We start from the raw sequence: 18,726 nt of genomic DNA, 5'->3' as shown, positions 1-18,726 counted from the left end.
TTGTTATTGCTGAGGATGATATTAATGATGACGAGGAGGATCTTGGTGGTGATGTTGTTGTTACTGCTGAGGATGATATTAATGATGACGAGGAGGATCTTGGTGGTGATGTTCTTGTTATTGCTGAGGATGATATTAATGATGATGAGGAGGATCTTGGTGGTGATGTTGTTGTTACTGCTGAGGATGATATTAATGATGATGAGGAGGATCTTGATGATGAAATATATAAGCTACATGTGTGGAGATGCAGCAGGAGACACAAAGAGATAAGAAGACTAAGGAAATGATCCGTTTTATGGAACTTTAGACTGAAGATAAAATGAACCTTTCATGTGGAGGAGGGTGCTTTTTCATAACTGTCCCACACGCGCGTGCATGTGACATTGTGGGCGTCCCTGTTTTCAGGAGACCCGCCCTCTGCTCGTGCAGCCAGGCCACTCCCGTGAGCGCGAGACTAACCCTTTTCCGGGGCGCTTTGCATTCTCTCGCTGTGTGTGGGTATACAGTGTGTACGCAGCTGTGCTCTCTTGGGGAGTGTGTTTTTTTCACCATCCTCCGGTGGAGGGGGTCCGTGCAACCGAATACAGCATGTAGGACCTGGATCACCTCGGTGTCTCGAGACGCGTTCCGCCGGGATCAAACGGAAAAACGGATTATATTACCAATTGTATATGGACTGTTATTAACGGACGCCAACAGGGATATAACGTGGGATTTTAACAGCTGGATAAGGGAGGGGAGAGGGGGTTTGTCCTCGGTAAATGAGCGGAGAGGAAGCTTCCATTTTGAGAGAATCATGGCGAGCGACTCCCCGGCCCGGAGTCTGGATGAGATAGACCTGTCAGCACTACGGGTAAAGCGCGCGTGTGTGTGTGTGATAAAATGGGCATTGTATGAATGAGACGTTTTCTCGAGCACTTGCCCCATCCCCCGTTAACGACTTGCCTCTTTGCACCCACTCTGTGGTTGTGGTTGGCGTCTTCGATCCGTCGTTACCTGCCATGCATCCGCTGATCAGATCATTGATTTAGACCAACCGATGTATGCTGGGGTTTCAGCTCCCTCCCACGCGCGTTACAACCTCAGAAAGCCTTTTTCTCGCAACAATTGGAACGTGATGTAATGGAACCCTGGGTCTGTGTTTGTGTCTAATAGGCCCCTCTCTGTCTGTGTTTGTCTAATAGGCCCCTCTGTCTGTGTTTGTGTCTAATAGGCCCCTCTGTCTGTGTTTGTATCTAATAGGCCCCTCTGTCTGTGTTTGTGGCAGATGTTAAGCTGTCTGTAGCGCGGCATCACACACAGTTGAATTATATTAGAGAACAGCAGAAACTGGTTGTGTGATTTTTGTGAGGTCAGTGACCTCACAGCACTCTGATGTGTGTGCGTCCTCTAGGACAGGAATACCCAACGAGGTCCGGAGCCTGGTGCTTTTCTGTTCCACCTGATCATTAATTGCACCCATCTGGTGTCCCAGGTCTAAATCGGTCCCTGTTTAGACGGGAGCAACGAAAAGCAGTGGGATTGGCTTCGAGATCAAGTTCAGTTTGAGGGCTCTAAGACAGTCACCCCCCCACAAGCAAAGGAAATGTAAGACCACAGTTCTTTGTGCTGTGTGTTTTGACAGCCTCTGTAGTCTTACATAGTCATTACAGGCAGGTCGTTATGCAACAGGATCTTACCAGCAGCAGCAGCAGCAGGCTCAAGCCCCAACATGACAGGCAGGAGCGGCTGTGTGTATGTATGTATGTATGTATGTATGTATGTATGTATGTATGTATGTATGTATGTATGTATGTATGTATGTATGTATGTATGTATGTATGTATGTATGTATGTATGTGTGTGTTAGATTACATTCTTGTCACATGGCTGTGAATGATGCACATGCTTTGCAAACACACATACATACACATTTGCGGTATCTGGATTGTAGAAATCTGGCACGTCCAACATCACGTTGACTCATTCATCCTCTCTCTCTCTCTCTCGAAATGGAGTTAAACAATTTGCAGCTTCTCAGCTCTTCTCTCTCTAATAGATGTATGACAGTTATTACCTCCACTGCTGGCCTCTTGAGCTTTCGTCCAGATCTGCGGTGCGACTGGAAATGAGGTCACCTAGATGCAGAGAGCTGGGGAGCAGCACACTGCTCATGGGAGAGGATTTCCTTTTCCTGTTTCCCTCACTTCCCCTAATCAAATCACATGTTATTGGTCACATACACATGGTTAGCAGATGTTAATGCGAGTGTATCGAAATGCTTGTGCTTCTAGTTCCGACCATGCGGTAATATCTAACAAGTAATCTAACCTAACAATTTCACAATAACTACCTTATACACACAAGTGTAAAGGAATGAATAAGAATATGTACATAGAAATATATGAATGAGCAATGGCCGAACGGCATAGGCAAGATGCAGTAGATGGTATAGAGTACAGTATATACGTATGAGATGAGTAATGCAGGGTATGTAAACATTATATAAAGTGGCATTGTTTAAAGTGGCTAGTGATACATTTATAACATCAATTTTTTCATTATTAAAGTGGCTGGAGTTGAGTCAGTATGTTGGCAGCAGCCACTCAATGTTAGTGGTGGCTGTTTAACAGTCTGATGGCCTTGAGATAGAAGCTGTTTTTCAGTCTCTCGGTCCCGGCTTTGATGTACCTGTACTGACCTCGCCTTCTGGATGATAGCAGGGTGAACAGGCAGTGGTTCAGGTGGTTGTTGTCCTTGATGATCTTTTTGGCCTTCCTGTGACATCGGGTGGTGTAGGTGTCCTGGAGGGCAGGTAGTTTGCCCCCAGTGATGCGTTGTGCAGACCTCACTACCCTCTGGAGAGCCTTGCGGTTGTGACCAGGGATCCTCAACTAGATCCAGCTGCGGGACCATTTAAAAAAAAAAAAACATTTTTCTTGAGCGGATGTTCGGGCTGGCGGGACATAATTACAAACAATTTTGTAGACTATAAATTGGCCGCAAGAAGCCCAAACAGATATTTGACTAAAACATAATTTCAAACTTTACTTACATTTGTATACGATTAGGTCTCTCTATTATGCGTGGGAATACTTGTGAAAATATGACAAATAAAAATCACTTGGAGTTGATTTCCTGTTTTTTTATGTCCAAACATTGAATGTCAACAAAAACTTGGTGGCCAAATAAAAACATAACCACCCAGGGCCCAAATTCACCCCGTGGGCCACCAGGTCTGGAACCCAGCTAGGGCTATACCGGTATTAATGCACGGACCAGTTTGAGTTTTACTTTACCTTCTATAAAGTTATTTGAATGTTTGGTTTGTTAATAAATGTGATAAGTTGTGTATAATGTCCATTTTTAGAGTTTACTTTCGCTACTTGAGTCATCTCTCGCTCCATGCTGCTTTCCACACATAACTAGCCCCGCCGCTGTCGCTCCATGCTGCTTTCCACACATAACTAGCCCCGCCGCTGTCACTCCATGCTGCTTTCCACACATAACTAGCCCCGCCGCTGTCACTCCATGCTGCTTTCCACACATAACTAGCCCCGCCGCTGTCACTCCATGCTGCTTTCCACACATAACTAGCCCCGCTCCATGCTGCTTTCCACACATAACTAGCTCCATGCTGCTTTCCACACATAACTAGCCCCGCCGCTGTCGCTCCATGCTGCTTTCCACACATAACTAGCCCCGCCGCTATCGCTCCATGCTGCTTTCCACACATAACTAGCCCCGCCGCTATCGCTCCATGCTGCTTTCCACACATAACTAGCCCCGCCGCTATCGCTCCATGCTGCTTTCCACACATAACTAGCCCCGCCGCTGTCACTCCATGCTGCTTTCCACACATAACTAGCCCCGCCGCTGTCACTCCATGCTGCTTTCCACACATAACTAGCCCCGCCGCTGTCGCTCAAGGAGCTCATTTGTTTTTCCTCGACCAAGAGACACTTGCGGGATGCACTGATATGACATTTCTGGCCGATTTCCGATATTTTACTTGCCAAAAAAACAGATACAGATAACCAATATTTAAAAAGGTAGTGCCCTTTTAACCATTCTTGTACAGTTAAGTAGTTGAAACACACACTGACCAAAAAGTTATTTTGTTGGCATTTACATATGTCCCATTATGAGTAAAACATAATCAAATCCTATTTCTTCCACTTACATCCCTTACTTTTTTATTTGTAATAATGACAATTACAACAATACTGAATTAACACTTATTTTAACTTAATATAAAACATCAATAAAATCAATTTAGCCTCAAATAAATAATGAAACATGTTCAATTTGGTTTAAATAATGCAAAAACAAAGTGTTGGAGTAGAAAGTAATATGTGCCATGTAAAAAGCTAACGTTTAAGTTCCTTGCTCAGAACATGAGAACATATGAAAGTTGGTGGTTCCTTTTAACATGAGTCTTCAATATTCCAAGGCAAGAGGTTTTAGGTTGTAGTTATTATAGGAATTATAGGACTATTTTTCTCTATACCATTTGTATTTCATATACCTTTGACTATTGGATGTTCTTATAGGCACTGTAGTATTGCCAGTGTAACAGTATAGCTTCCGTCCCTCTCCTCGCCCATACCTGGGCTCGAACCAGGAACACATCGACAACAGCCACACTCGAAGCATCGTTACCCATCGCTCCACAAAAGCCACGCCCTTGCAGCGCAAGGGGAATAACTACTCCAAATCTAAAAGCGAGTGACGTTTGAAACAGTATTAGCGCACACCCAGCTAACTAGCTAGCCATTTCACGTTGGTTACACCAGCCATTAGGCTGATAGGCTTGAAGCCATAAACAGCGCTGTGCTTGCGAAGAGCTGCTGGCAAAATGCACGAAAGTGCTGTTTGGATGAATGATTACGGGCCTGCTGCTGCCAACCATTGCTCAGTCAGACTGCTCTATGAAATCAGACTTAATTTTAACATAACACACAGAAATACGAGCCTTTGGTCATTAATATGATCGAATCCGGAAACTCATTTCGAAAACAAAACGTTTATTTCTTCAGTGAAATACGGAACTGTTCAGTATTTTATCTAACGGGTGGCATCCCTAAGTCTAAATATTCTTGTTACATTGCACAACCTATAATGTATGTCATAATTACGTAAAGTTCTGGCAAATTAGTTCACAATGAGCCAGGCAACCCAAACTTGCATATACCCTGACTCTGCGTGCAATGAACGCAAGAGAAATGACACAATTTCACCTGGTTAATATTGCCTGCTAAACTGGATTAGTAGTTATAACTAGTGATTATGATTGATTGTTTTTTTATAAGATAAGTTTAATGCTAGCTAGCAACTTACCTTGGCTTCTACTACATTCGCGTAACAGGCAGTCTCCTCGTGGAGTGCAATGGTTAGAGCGTTGGACTAGTTAACTGTGTTGTTGCAAGATTGGAACCCCTGAGCTGACAAGGTGAAAATCTGTTGTTCTGCCCCTGAACAAGGCAGTTAACCCACCGTTCCTAGGCAGTCATTGAAAATAAGAATGTGTTCTTAACTGACTTGCCTAGTTAAATAAAAGGTATACATTATTATTATTTTTAAAAAGAATCGGAAATCGGCGCCCAAAAATACCGATTTCCGATTTGTTATGAAAACTTGAAATCGGCCCTAGTTAATCGGCCATTCCGATTACTCGGTCGACCTCTAGTAACAATGCTTCGTGGGAGGCAGTCGTTGATGTGTGCAGAGGGTCCCTGGTTCGAGCATGGAGAGGGACGGAAGCTATACTGTTACACTAACATTTCACGTAAACTCTGTTTCTTGTCTGCATCGAAGTAGTGGTCCTTGTACCTAGCATCGAGCATGTTGGCCACATAGTAAAGAGGCTCAGAGAAAATGCCTGTTAAAGAAGTAGCGGTCCTTGTACCTAGCATCGAGCATGTTGGCCACATAGTAAAGAGGCTCAGAGAAAATGCCTGTTAAAGAAGTAGTGGTCCTTGTACCTAGCATCGAGCATGTTGGCCACATAGTAAAGAGGCTCAGAGAAAATGCCTGTTAAAGAAGTAGCGGTCCTTGTACCTAGCATCGAGCATGTTGGCCACACAGTAAAGAGGCTCAGAGAGAATGCCTGTTAAAGAAGTAGCGGTCCTTGTACCTAGCATCGAGCATGTTGGCCACACAGTAAAGAGGCTCAGAGAGAATGCCTGTTAAAGAAGTAGCGGTCCTTGTACCTAGCATCGAGCATGGTGACGACACAGTAAAGAGGCTCAGCGAGAATGCCTGTTAAAGAAGTAGAGGTCCTTGTACCTAGCATCGAGTATGGTGGTGACACAGTAAAGAGGCTCAGAGAGAATGCCTGTTAAAGAAGTAGCGGTCCTTGTACCTAGCATCGAGCATGGTGGCGACACAGTAAAGAGGCTCAGAGAATGCCTGTTAAAGAAGTAGAGGTCCTTGTACCTAGCATAGAGCATGGTGGCGACACAGTAAAGGGGCTCAGAGAGAATGCCTGTTAAAGAAGTAGCGGTCCTTGTACCTAGCATCGAGCATGGTGGCGACACAGTAAAGAGGCTCAGAGAGAATGCCTGTTAAAGAAGTAGCGGTCCTTGTACCTAGCATCGAGCATGGTGGCGACACAGTAAAGAGGCTCAGAGAATGCCTGTTAAAGAAGTAGTGGTCCTTGTACCTAGCATCGAGCATGTTGGCCACATAGTAAAGAGGCTCAGAGAAAATGCCTGTTAAAGAAGTAGCGGTCCTTGTACCTAGCATCGAGCATGTTGGCCACATAGTAAAGAGGCTCAGAGAAAATGCCTGTTAAAGAAGTAGTGGTCCTTGTACCTAGCATCGAGCATGTTGGCCACATAGTAAAGAGGCTCAGAGAAAATGCCTGTTAAAGAAGTAGCGGTCCTTGTACCTAGCATCGAGCATGTTGGCCACACAGTAAAGAGGCTCAGAGAGAATGCCTGTTAAAGAAGTAGCGGTCCTTGTACCTAGCATCGAGCATGTTGGCCACACAGTAAAGAGGCTCAGAGAGAATGCCTGTTAAAGAAGTAGCGGTCCTTGTACCTAGCATCGAGCATGGTGACGACACAGTAAAGAGGCTCAGCGAGAATGCCTGTTAAAGAAGTAGAGGTCCTTGTACCTAGCATCGAGTATGGTGGTGACACAGTAAAGAGGCTCAGAGAGAATGCCTGTTAAAGAAGTAGCGGTCCTTGTACCTAGCATCGAGCATGGTGGCGACACAGTAAAGAGGCTCAGAGAATGCCTGTTAAAGAAGTAGAGGTCCTTGTACCTAGCATAGAGCATGGTGGCGACACAGTAAAGAGGCTCAGAGAGAATGCCTGTTAAAGAAGTAGCGGTCCTTGTACCTATCATCAGTTTTGTTGAGCAGGAGTTTCAATGCCATGACAGAGGGTATCACGTCATTCTTGAGCATGCAATACGGCTTACCGAGATATTGTGCATCCCTAATGACAACGATGCTGTTTTCACTTTGCTTCTTAATATAAATCCATTTAGTGTTCTATAGTTACACAATTAGTTTGTTTCTTACATCTGCAAACAGCTAGGTTGTCTTTTCTAAGCAAGTTGGGCAGCAGCGGTATGAGTCAGATGAAATGTAATTCGCTATACAGCCTGATCATATCAGTGATGGTGTAGAACTAAATCAGCATGTTGTTTGTGCAACAGTACCTTCTAAATCAAAGAGGATTATGTAAAGCATGAATATGTTACCTACATGAAGTACACTAAAAAGTATGAGGACCCTTCAAATTAGTGGATTCTGCTATTTCGGCCACAAACGTTGCTGACAGGTGTATACAATTGAGCACACAGCCATGCAATCTCCAAAGACAAGTTCAGTTCGTCAAATTTCTTCTCTGCTGGAGCTGCCTGGTCTACTGTAAGTGCTGTAATTGTGAAGTGGAAACCTCTAGCAGCAACAACGGCTCAGCCGCGAAGTGGTAGTCCACACAAGCTCACAGAACAGAACCACCGAGTGCTGAAGCGCATACCTCACTACTGAGTACCAAACTGCCCCTGGAAGCAACGTCAACACAAGAACTGTTCGTCTGGAGCTTCATGAAATGGTCTGGGTCTGTTTTTCATGGTTTACAATTACTACAGCATCCAATTACTTTTTAGACAATTCTGTGCTTCCAAATTTGTTGCAACAGTTTGGGGAAGGCCCTTTCCTGTTTCAGCATGACAATGCCCCCATGCACAAAGCCAGGTCCATGCAGAAATTATTTGTTGTGGAAGAACGTAACTGGCCTACACAGAGCCCTGACCTCAACCCCATTGAACACCTTTGGGATGAATTGGAATGCAGACTGCTAGCCTAAAGGACTTTTCGCCCAACATCAGTGCCTGACCTCACTAATGCTCTTGTGGCTGAATGGAAGCAATGTTCCAACATCTAGTGGAAAGCCTTCCCAGAAGAGTGGAGGCTGTTATAGCAGCAATGTTCCAACATCTAGTGGAAAGCCTTCCCAGGAGAGTGGAGGCTTTTATAGCAGCAAAAAGGGGACCAACTCCATATTAATGCCTATGTTTTTTAAATGACATGTTCGATGAGCAGGTGTCCACATATGTTTGGTCATGGAGTGTAGCTAAGAGAAAACATTCAATGTAGGTAAAGTTTATAGGATCCCCTAGGAAACATTTATCAACACTTTGGTTCCTACCCTGTCACAATAACTTCTCTCTGGCATTTTAATTAATGCAACACTGTATTCAAAGTGCCCACTTATATACATTTTTAACCTATATTTAAATAGGCAAGTCAGTTAAGAACAAATTCTTATTTACAATGACGGCCTAGGAGCAGTGGGTTAACTGCCTTGTTCAGGGGCAGAACAACAGGTTTTTACCTTGTCAGCTTCGGGATTCGAACTAGCAACCTTTCGGTTACTGGCCCAACACTAGCCACTAGGCTACCTGCTGCCCCTAACTATAGAACTTGAATAATCATTCTATTTCCATGATTCCAACAGTTTTGCTGTCAAAATCGGAATTGCAACATTTGGTTAAAAATAAGGCCTAGATTGTTTATCCATATGGTGCAGCCCTAGGTGGCAGGGTGGAAATCATCTCAATGAGTGCAGGAAATGCAGAAATAGATGAAAATGCTAAAAATGGTTTTGGTTGAAGTCTAATTGAACAGCATGAAACAATCAGAATGGAGAAAGACTCATTGAAATCACATAGAATGGTTGTGTTGCCACCCTGGGATCACTCACGACTCACAAAGTACCTTAGGATCACTCACTACTCATAAAGTACCTTAGGATCACTCACGACTCACAAAGTACCTTAGGATCACTCACTACTCATAAAGTACCTTAGGATCACTCACTACTCATAAAGTACCTTAGGATCACTCACGACTCATAAAGTACCTTAGGATCACTCACGACTCACAAAGTACCTTAGGATCACTCACGACTCACAAAGTACCTTAGGATCACTCACGACTCACAAAGTACCTTAGGATCACTCGCTACTCATAAAGTACCTTAGGATCACTCGCTACTCATAAAGTACCTTAGCATCACTCGCTACTCATAAAGTACCTTAGGATCACTCGCTACTCATAAAGTACCTTAGGATCACTCGCTACTCATAAAGTACCTTAGGATCACTCACTACCCATAAAGTACCTTAGGATCACTCACTACCCATAAAGTACCTTAGGATCACTCACTACCCATAAAGTACCTTAAGATCACTCACTACCCATAAAGTACCTTAGGATCACTCACTACCCATAAAGTACCTTAGGATCACTCACTACCCATAAAGTACCTTAAGATCACTCACGACCCATAAAGTACCTTAGGATCACTCACTACCCATAAAGTACCTTAGGATCACTCACTACCCATAAAGCAAATGTAGAACTTTTATTATTCAAATACATTAAATACAGTCAAATAACATCATACTGTCCAATAAAAATTAAAAACAACCTGATATGATATTTTGGCCATATCGCCCTGCACCACACACACACACACACACACACACACACACACACACACACACACACACACACACACACACACACACACACACACACACACACACACACACACACACACACACACACACACAGAGAGAGCGCTGAGGGGGTCAATACATTCATCAACTTCGAGACACCATAACTTGAGTGGTATAGGACAAGAAAATTAGCACAATATTCATATTGATATTTACACAGACATACGCACACACACCCATGACCCAATGCTTCCCTCTCTCTCTCTCTCTCACACACACACACACACACACACACACACACACACACACACACACACACACACACACACACACACACACACACACACACACACACACACACACACACACACACACGTTAAAAGATATGGATGTGCGTGGTGGTGCTAGTTGAAGGGGAGAGTGTGTGGTGGGTCTCCGCCTGTCTCTAGAGCAGTGTTCTAGGTTTAAAAGTGCTTCTGGTCTCCGCCTGTCTCTAGAGCAGTGTTCTAGGTTTAAAAGTGCTTCTGGTCTCCGCCTGTCTCTAGAGCAGTGTTCTAGGTTTAAAAGTGCTTCTGGTCGACCTTGAATAAAAAATAACTTTGATTTTTTTGCAATTACCCTATGGAAGCATGTGGCTTATTTCAACTCCAGTATTCCCTACTCACTCACTCACTCACTCACTCACTCACTCACTCACTCACTCACTCACTCACTCACTCACTCACACACTCACACGTTCTATGGAGTCACAGTGTACCGCTATAGATCTCTGTCCTACTGTGTGTTTGCTTGTATACACTTGTGTGTGTAGAGGGGGATCAGATTCCAGAGGGTCTGAATTCTTGAGAAAATACTTTCAATGCTTGACTAACTGCTCTCTCTTTCTCCCCTCTCTCTATTTCTCTCCCTCTCTCCATTTATTTCTCTCTCTCTCTCCTTCTCTCTCTCTCCTTCTCTCTCTCTCCTTCTCTCTCTCTCCTTCTCTCTCTCTCCTTCTCTCTATCTCTCTCTCTCTATTTCTATTTCTCTATTTCTATTTCTATTTCTCTATTTCTATTTCTCTCTCTCTATTTCTATCTCTCTCTATTTCTATTTCTCTCTCTCTCTCTCTCTCTATTTCTATTTCTCTCTCTCTCTATTTCTATTTCTCTCTCTCTATTTCTATTTCTCTCTCTCTATTTCTATTTCTCTCTCCAGGACCCAGCTGGTATATTTGAACTAGTGGAGTTGGTGGGAAATGGAACCTATGGTCAGGTCTACAAGGTAAGACACACCCCTCACCACACACTCAACCTATCAGACAGGAGTGTGCCTGATGACTCCTCCCACATGAGCTCTGATCAACCAAAAACAGGCAAGTCAGCTCTGTCACCTTCCCTTGAACTGTAACAAGTTGCCAATGAGAGGAGAGAGTTGATGACTTTTATTTTGACATGTATTTTTTCAACTTTAGGGCACAGTCCAGAAACAACCCCTTGCCCCTAAACCAGGCACTTGTCAGCTAGTATTTCATACCTATTCAATATACATTAAGGGTAAGCCAATTCCACAGTAACAGAATGACGCTGAGACTTCTATTCCTCACTTTAAAATGTATGCCAAACCAAACACATTGATTGCACAGTTAAACAAGCCATATGCAGAAAGACTACTTTGAACGATTTCCACAAAGTTTTACAAAAAAAAAACAAATGTACTCGAAGAACAGTGCAGATGTAAAGTTTGGTAACAGAACGATTGTAAAATCACCCTGAGCTTTTAATGTGACCAAGTTTTCCAAAAACGGTTAAATATCTACTCAGAATTAAGATCACAAGATTTTCGCAGAAAGAATGGGGTGTTGGCTACGACATGACACCTTGAGTTAGAAAAACATATATTTTGGTTACAGAACATCAGTAAGGGAAGTGGATTAACACTCTGTAAAATAATAACGCAGCGAATAACATCACGGGTCCCTGAACTGTACAGAAATGCATCATTATGTATCCTGACTAGCAAAGGTAGACAAATGTAATATCCCTTTTTGCATGTTTGGGTATTATTCACACACAAGGAATTGTTCTAATGAGCTTCACTGCAAAACATAGACTTACTTCTATGTTTCACAAGTGTGGGCATCACAGTATAATTTAGTAAAGTACAGTAGAGTTCATTATAATACATTACATTGTACTATAGTGTACTGAACTATACTCTACTGACCTATACGGTTCTCCAACTTTCTGTACTGTAAATCTACTGTACTCTTCTGTACTGGGGAGTGTGCTTTCCAAACTTGTGCCACGTTGAAAGTCACTGAGCTCTTCAGTAAGCCCATTCTACTGCCAATGTTTGTCTATGGAAATTGCATGGCTGTGTGCTCGATTGTCAGCAACCAGTGTGACTGAAATAGCCATATCCCCTCATTTGAAGGCGTGTCCACATACTTTTGTATATATAGTGTAGCTAGGTATGTAAGTTAGGCTAACCAACTAACAAGCCTATTGAAAACACCAGGGGTTGGAGTTAGGGGTTGTTTTTGGATAAGGCTCAGGTTCATGTGGTTGCAGTGAACTCTCTCTGCCAGTGACTTGACAGGGGACTGTACAGGGAGTCAGACAGCGATAGGTGGTTAGTGTGAAGATGTTGGCTTGTTTGTTTCCATGTTTTCTAGCTTTTCACTAGAAGAGTGCTGTTTTGTAGGCCTCATAGCCCTTTCTATCTCTCTCTCTCTCTCTGAGTGGCGTGTGGGGTCTTGTCAGTAGGGAAGCAGGTAACCGTACACAGGGGGGGTCAGGAATATATACACACACACACACACACACACACACACACACACACACACACACACACACACACACACACACACACACACACACACACACACACACACACACACACACACACACACACACACACACACACACACAAAGTAGGAAGGATGTTTGTCTCTGTTTACCACTTCATTGGACACTGTCTCAATAGCGTGGACACTGTATCAATAGCGTGGACACTGTATCAATAGCGTGGACACTGTATCAATAGCGTGGACACTGTATCAATAGCGTGGACACTGTATCAATAGCGTTGACACTGTCTCAATAGCGTGGACACTGTATCAATAGCGTGGACACTGTAACAATAGCGTGGACACTATCAATAGCCTGGACACTGTCTCAATAGCGTGGACACTGTATCAATAGCGTGGACACTGTATCAATAGCGTGGGCACTGTATCAATAGCGTGGACACTGTATCAATAGCGTGGACACTGTCTCAATAGCGTGGACACTGTCTCAATAGCGTGGACACTGTCTCAATAGCGTGGACACTGTCTCAATAGCGTGGACACTGTCTCAATAGCGTGGACACTGTCTCAATAGCGTGGACACTGCATTTTACACCAGTTTTATGATATGGACCTTTGGCTCGTATGACATCAAAACATTCATCATCTTTCAAACTACATGGAGTCCTCTTCATTTAAAGCTCTCCCTCACTCGGACGTTATTATTTTTTGCAAAAACATTGCCGTATTGGCAGGAGGAATGGGGGCAACGTCTTGTCACGTGCGGTGCTCAAGTTCAGAGCGGCTGTCAGTCGAAAACCATACAGAGCTGTGAAGGGGAGACACAGAGCTCTGATGTCACGTACAGCTTGTTACTGTACAGCCACTACGTTCCAATTTAGGAGCTTATCAGTGTCCAAATGTGCCATTTTTCACCCCGTATACAGTTACGAGTGTGAAGGGCTTCTCAGGATATTACACCTGATCTTGTGTTGTCTTCCTGTGTGTAATATGCTTTCCGCATATCTGCCATTCCATTTCCGTTGAAGAGTGTGTTGTTTTCTGGCGTGCGTGTGCTTGCTCTCGACCTCGCTTCACTGGTGTTGTGTAAGGGAGAGTGAGTCTGTATGTCCAGAGCATTTAGGACAGTCAGCTACAGACCTGGACCAAGCAGAGTCCTGTCTGTCTGTCTGTGTCTGTGTCTGTCTGTCTGTCTGTCGGGCCTGGTAGGGGAGAATGGAGTTGTGGGTCGTCAGCTGTCTCACAGCATGTCTGAACGAGATGAGAGAGTGAGGGGGGGAGGAGAGAGAGAGGAGGTGGTGGTGAGAGGGGAGGTGAGAGAGTGAGGGGGAGGAGAGAGAGAGGAGGTGGTGGTGAGAGGGGAGGTGAGAGAGCGAGGGGGAGGAGAGAGAGGTGGTGGTGAGAGGGGGAGGTGAGAGAGAGGAGGTGGTGGTGAGAGGGGGAGGTGAGAGAGAGGAGGTGGTGGTGAGAGGGGGAGGTGAGAGAGAGGAGGTGGTGGTGAGAGGGGAGGTGGTGAGAGAGAGGAGGTGGTGTGGTGGTGAGAGGGGGAGGTGAGAGAGAGGAGGTGGTGGTGAGAGGGGGAGGTGAGAGAGAGGAGGTGGTGGTGGTGAGAGGGGAGGTGAGAGAGAGGAGGTGGTGGTGAGAGGGGAGGTGAGAGAGAGGAGGTGGTGGTGAGAGGGGGAGGTGAGAGAGAGGAGGTGGTGGTGGTGAGAGGGGGAGGTGAGAGAGAGGAGGTGGTGGTGAGAGGGGAGATGAGAGAGTGAGGGGGAGGTGAGAGAGAGGAGGTGGTGGTGAGAGGGGGAGGTGAGAGAGCGAGAGAGGAGGGGGGCAGAGCGGGGAAAGGATAGAACAATCTGGTTCAGCTTCTCTGCTGGTCAAATACAGTCAGTGTGTCTGATGCAATACTGAGAAACATACTGTATTATCTGTGTGTGTTATAGCAGTGGTGTGTGAGTTCTTCCACTCTACACAGACACATGTTACATCTTGCTGTTTTGGGTATTATTTAACTTCCCTACTGTAGCTACCTCTGCTACACTATGTGTACAAAACATTAAGAACACCTTCCTAATATTGAGTTGCACCTCCTTTTGCCCTCAGAACAGCCTCAATTCGTGGGGGTATGGACTCTACAAGGTGTTGAAAGCATTCCACAGGGACTCTGGCCCATGTTGACTCTAATGCTTCCCACAGATGTGGTCAATTCGGCTGGATGTCCTTTGTGTGGTGGACCATTCTTGATACACACAGGAAACTGTTGAGTGTGAGAAACCCAGCAGCATTTCAGTTCTTTACACACTCAAACCGGTGCACCTGGCACCTACTACCATACCCCGTTCAAAGGCACTTAAATGTTTTGTCTTGCCCGTTCAACCTCAGATTGTGTATGTGTGCCATTCAATGTCTCAATTGTCTCAAGGCTTAAAAATCATTGTTTAACCCCTTCATCTACACTGATGTGTTGTTGATTTAACAAGTGACATCAATAAGGGATCATAGACTGACCAGGTGAATCCAGGGGAAGCTATGTCATGGAAATAGGTGTTCCTAAAGTTTTGTCCACTCTGTGTACAGATGGAGCCTTGTCAGTGGGCATTAGCAGCAGTCCTGTGTGTGCTGGCCTGCTGTCAATCAGACATCTTGTTCAGGCTGAGAGCTGGGTGACAGTCTGGCTTTGGGACTAAAACACAAACCGGTTACATGATGGAACTGTTGGTAAAACTGCTTTATTTTAGATACTCATCTTTCTCTCTCCCCCTCTCCCTCTCTCTATCTCTCTCTGTCTCTCTCTCTGTCTCTCTCTCTCTGTCTCTCTGTGTCTCTCTCTCTCTCTCTCTCTCTCTCTCTCTCTCTCTCTCTCTCTCTCTCTGTCTCTCTGTGTCTCTTTCTCTCTCTGTCTCTCTGTGTCTCTCTCTCTCTCTGTCTCTCTGTGTGTCTCTCTCTCTCTCTCTCTCTGTCTCTCTGTGTCTCTTTCTCTCTCTCTCTCTCTCTGTCTCTCTGTGTCTCTGTGTCTCTGTCTCTCTGTCTCTCAGGGTCGCCATGTCAAAACTGGCCAGCTTGCCGCTATCAAAGTTATGGACGTCACTGGCGTAAGTCACAGACACACACAAAACCGGAAAAACACAAAACTGCCATTCAGACTCATTTGAGAAATCCCAAATCCTGTCAACTGTGTTTGTGTACCACTCTAAGGTGTGTGTGTGTGTGTGTTCCAGGATGAGGAAGAGGAGATTAAAGCAGAGATCAACATGTTGAAGAAGTACAGCCATCATCGGAACATTGCTACCTATTATGGTGCCTTCGTCAAGAAGAATCCTCCTGGCGTCGACGACCAGCTATGGGTACGTATGCCTGTGTGAGTGAGTGCTGTTCAGTTTGGTGTGTGTTAATCCCACTCTCTCTCTCTGTCTCTGTAGTTGGTGATGGAGTTCTGTGGGGCAGGCTCGGTGACAGATCTGATTAAGAACACCAAGGGGAACTCTCTGAAGGAGGAGTGGACTGCCTACATCTGCCGAGAGATCCTCAGGGTAGAATTCAGTTCAATTCAAAGGGCTTTATTGGCATGGGAAACATGTTTTACGTTGCCAAAAGCAAGTGTAAAAGATGAGAAACAAACTTGAAATCAATAAAAAATGAACGGTAAATATTACACTCATGTTTCAAAGGAAACATTTCAAATGTCATATTCTGAATATATACAGTGTTGTAACGATGTGCAAATAGTTAAAGTACAAAAGGGAAAATAAATCAACATAAATCTGGGTTGTATTTACAGTGGTGTTTGTTCTTCACTGGTTGCCCTTTTCTTGTGGCAACGGGTCACAAATCTTGCTGCTGTGATGCACACTGGTATTTCACCCAGTAGATATGAGTTTATCAACATTGGATTTGTATTCTAATTATTTGTAGGTCTGTGTAATCTGAGGGAAATATGTGTCTCTAATATTCGTCATACATTTGGCAGGAGGTTAGGAAGTGCTGCTCAGTTTCCACCTCATTTTGTGGGCAGTGAGCACATAGCCTGTCTTCTCTTGAGAGCCATGTCTGCCTACGGTGGCCTTTCTCAACAGCAAGGCTATGCTCACTAAGTCTGTATGTAACAGTATAACTTTAGACCGTCCCCTCGCCCATACCCTGGTGCCTTTTTCAATAGCAAGGCTATGCTCACTGAGTCTGTATGTAACGGATGTGAAACGGCTAGCTAGTTAGCGGTGCTGCGCACTAAATAGCGTTTCAATCGGTGACGTCACTTGCTCTGAGACCTTGAAGTAGTGGTTCCCCTTGCTCGGCAAGGGCCGCGGCTTTTGTGGAGCGATGTGTAACGATGCTTTGTGGGTGACTGTTGTTGATGTGTGCAGAGGGTCCCTGGTTTGCGCCCGGGTATGGGCAAGGGGACGGTCTAAAGTTATACTGTTACATGTACATAGTCAAAGCTTTCCTTAATTTTGGGTCAGTCACAGTGGTCAGGTATTCTGCCACTGTGTACTCTCTGTTCAGGGCCAAATAGCATTCTAGTTTGCTTAGTTTTTTTGTTAATTCTTGTGTCAACTAATTCTCTTTTTGGTTTTCTCATGATTTGGTTGGGTGTAATTGTGTTGCTGTCCTGGGGCTCTGTGGGGTCCGTTTGTGTTTGTGAACAGAGCCCCGGGGCCAACTTGCTTAAGGGACTCTTCTCCATGTTCATCCCTCTATAGGTGATGGCTTTATCAAATCAATTTTTTTTGGTCACATACACATATTTAGCAGGTGTTATTGCAGGTATAGCGAAATGCTTGTGTCCTAGCTCAACCAGTGCAGCAGTATCTAACAATTCACGACATTACACACTAATCTAAAATAATGGGATTAAGAAATATATAAATATTAGATTGAGCAATGTCAGAGTGGCATTGACTGAAATACAGTAGAATATAATACAGTATATACTTATGTGATGAGTAAAGCAGCATGTAAACATTGTGTTCCATTATTAAAGTGGCCAGTGTTCCATTATTAAAGTGGCCAGTGTTCCATTATTAAAGTGACTAGTGTTCCATTAGTAAAGTGACTAGTGTTCCATTAGTAAAGTGACTAGTGTTCCATTATTAAAGTGACTAGTGTTCCATTATTAAAGTGACTAGGGTTCCATTAGTAAAGTGACTAGTGTTCCATTAGTAAAGTGACTAGTGTTCCATTAGTAAAGTGACTAGTGTTCCATTAGTAAAGTGACTAGTGTTCCATTAGTAAAGTGACTAGTGTTCCATTAGTAAAGTGACTAGTGTTCCATTAGTAAAGTGACTAGTGTTCCATTAGTAAAGTGACTAGTGTTCCATTAGTAAAGTGACTAGTGTTCCATTAGTAAAGTGACTAGTGTTCCATTAGTAAAGTGACTAGTGTTCCATTAGTAAAGTGACTAGTGTTCCATTAGTAAAGTGACTAGTGTTCCATTATTAAAGTGGTCAGTGATTCCAAGTCTATAGCAGCCTCTAAGGTGCAGGGTTACATAACTGGGTGGAAGCCGGCGAGTGATGGCTATTTAACAGTCCGATGGCCTTGAAATAGAAGCTGTTTTCCAGTCTCTCGGTCCCAGCTTTGATGCACCTGTACTGACCTCGCCTTCTGGATGATAGCGGGGTGAACAGGCAGTGGCTAGGGTGGTTAATGTCCTTGATAATCTTTTTGACCTTCCTGTGACATCTGGTGCTGTAGGTGTCTTGGAGGGCAGGCAGTGTGCTCCCGATGGTGCATTGGGAAGACCGCACCACCCTCTGGAGAGCCCTGAGGTTGCGGGTGGTGCAGTTGCCGTACAGCTGTGATACAGCCTGACAGGATGCTCTCAATTGTGCATCTGTAAAAGTTTGAGTGTTGTGGTGACAGGCCAAATTTCGTCAGGCTTCTGAGGTTGAAGAGAAGCTTTTGCGCCTTCTTCACTACACTGTCTGTGTGGATGGACCAATTCAGTTTGTCCGTCTACGCCAAGGAACTCAAAGCTT

The 18,726-nt window shown here is 44.4% G+C and overlaps 1 protein-coding gene across 13 annotated transcripts in view; it reads left to right on the top strand.

Annotated features, from left to right (window-relative positions):
* The first annotated feature begins 460 nt into the window (after positions 1-460).
* LOC124039511 (TRAF2 and NCK-interacting protein kinase-like) overlaps positions 461-18,726 on the top strand; it is a 92,446-nt gene continuing 74,180 nt past the window's right edge. For 9 of the 13 annotated variants that reach the window (XM_046355564.1, XM_046355565.1, XM_046355557.1 and 6 more), the window contains exons 1-5: positions 464-856; positions 11,161-11,226; positions 15,787-15,843; positions 15,970-16,095; positions 16,171-16,281. In XM_046355564.1, coding sequence (XP_046211520.1) covers positions 800-856; positions 11,161-11,226; positions 15,787-15,843; positions 15,970-16,095; positions 16,171-16,281 — 417 coding nt within the window. In that variant the 5' untranslated portion in view covers positions 464-799. Of the gene's footprint in view, positions 857-11,160; positions 11,227-15,786; positions 15,844-15,969; positions 16,096-16,170; positions 16,282-18,726 lie in introns of all 13 variants that reach the window. The other 4 variants (XM_046355562.1, XM_046355554.1, XM_046355558.1 and 1 more) reach the window with 2 other exon arrangements.

The sequence above is a fragment of the Oncorhynchus gorbuscha genome, linkage group LG07 (genome assembly GCF_021184085.1).
Source record: "Oncorhynchus gorbuscha isolate QuinsamMale2020 ecotype Even-year linkage group LG07, OgorEven_v1.0, whole genome shotgun sequence".
Lineage (NCBI taxonomy): Eukaryota > Metazoa > Chordata > Actinopteri > Salmoniformes > Salmonidae > Oncorhynchus > Oncorhynchus gorbuscha.
The sequence above is the reverse complement of the archived record's forward strand: the minus strand, read 5'-3'. Positions and strand labels throughout refer to the sequence as shown.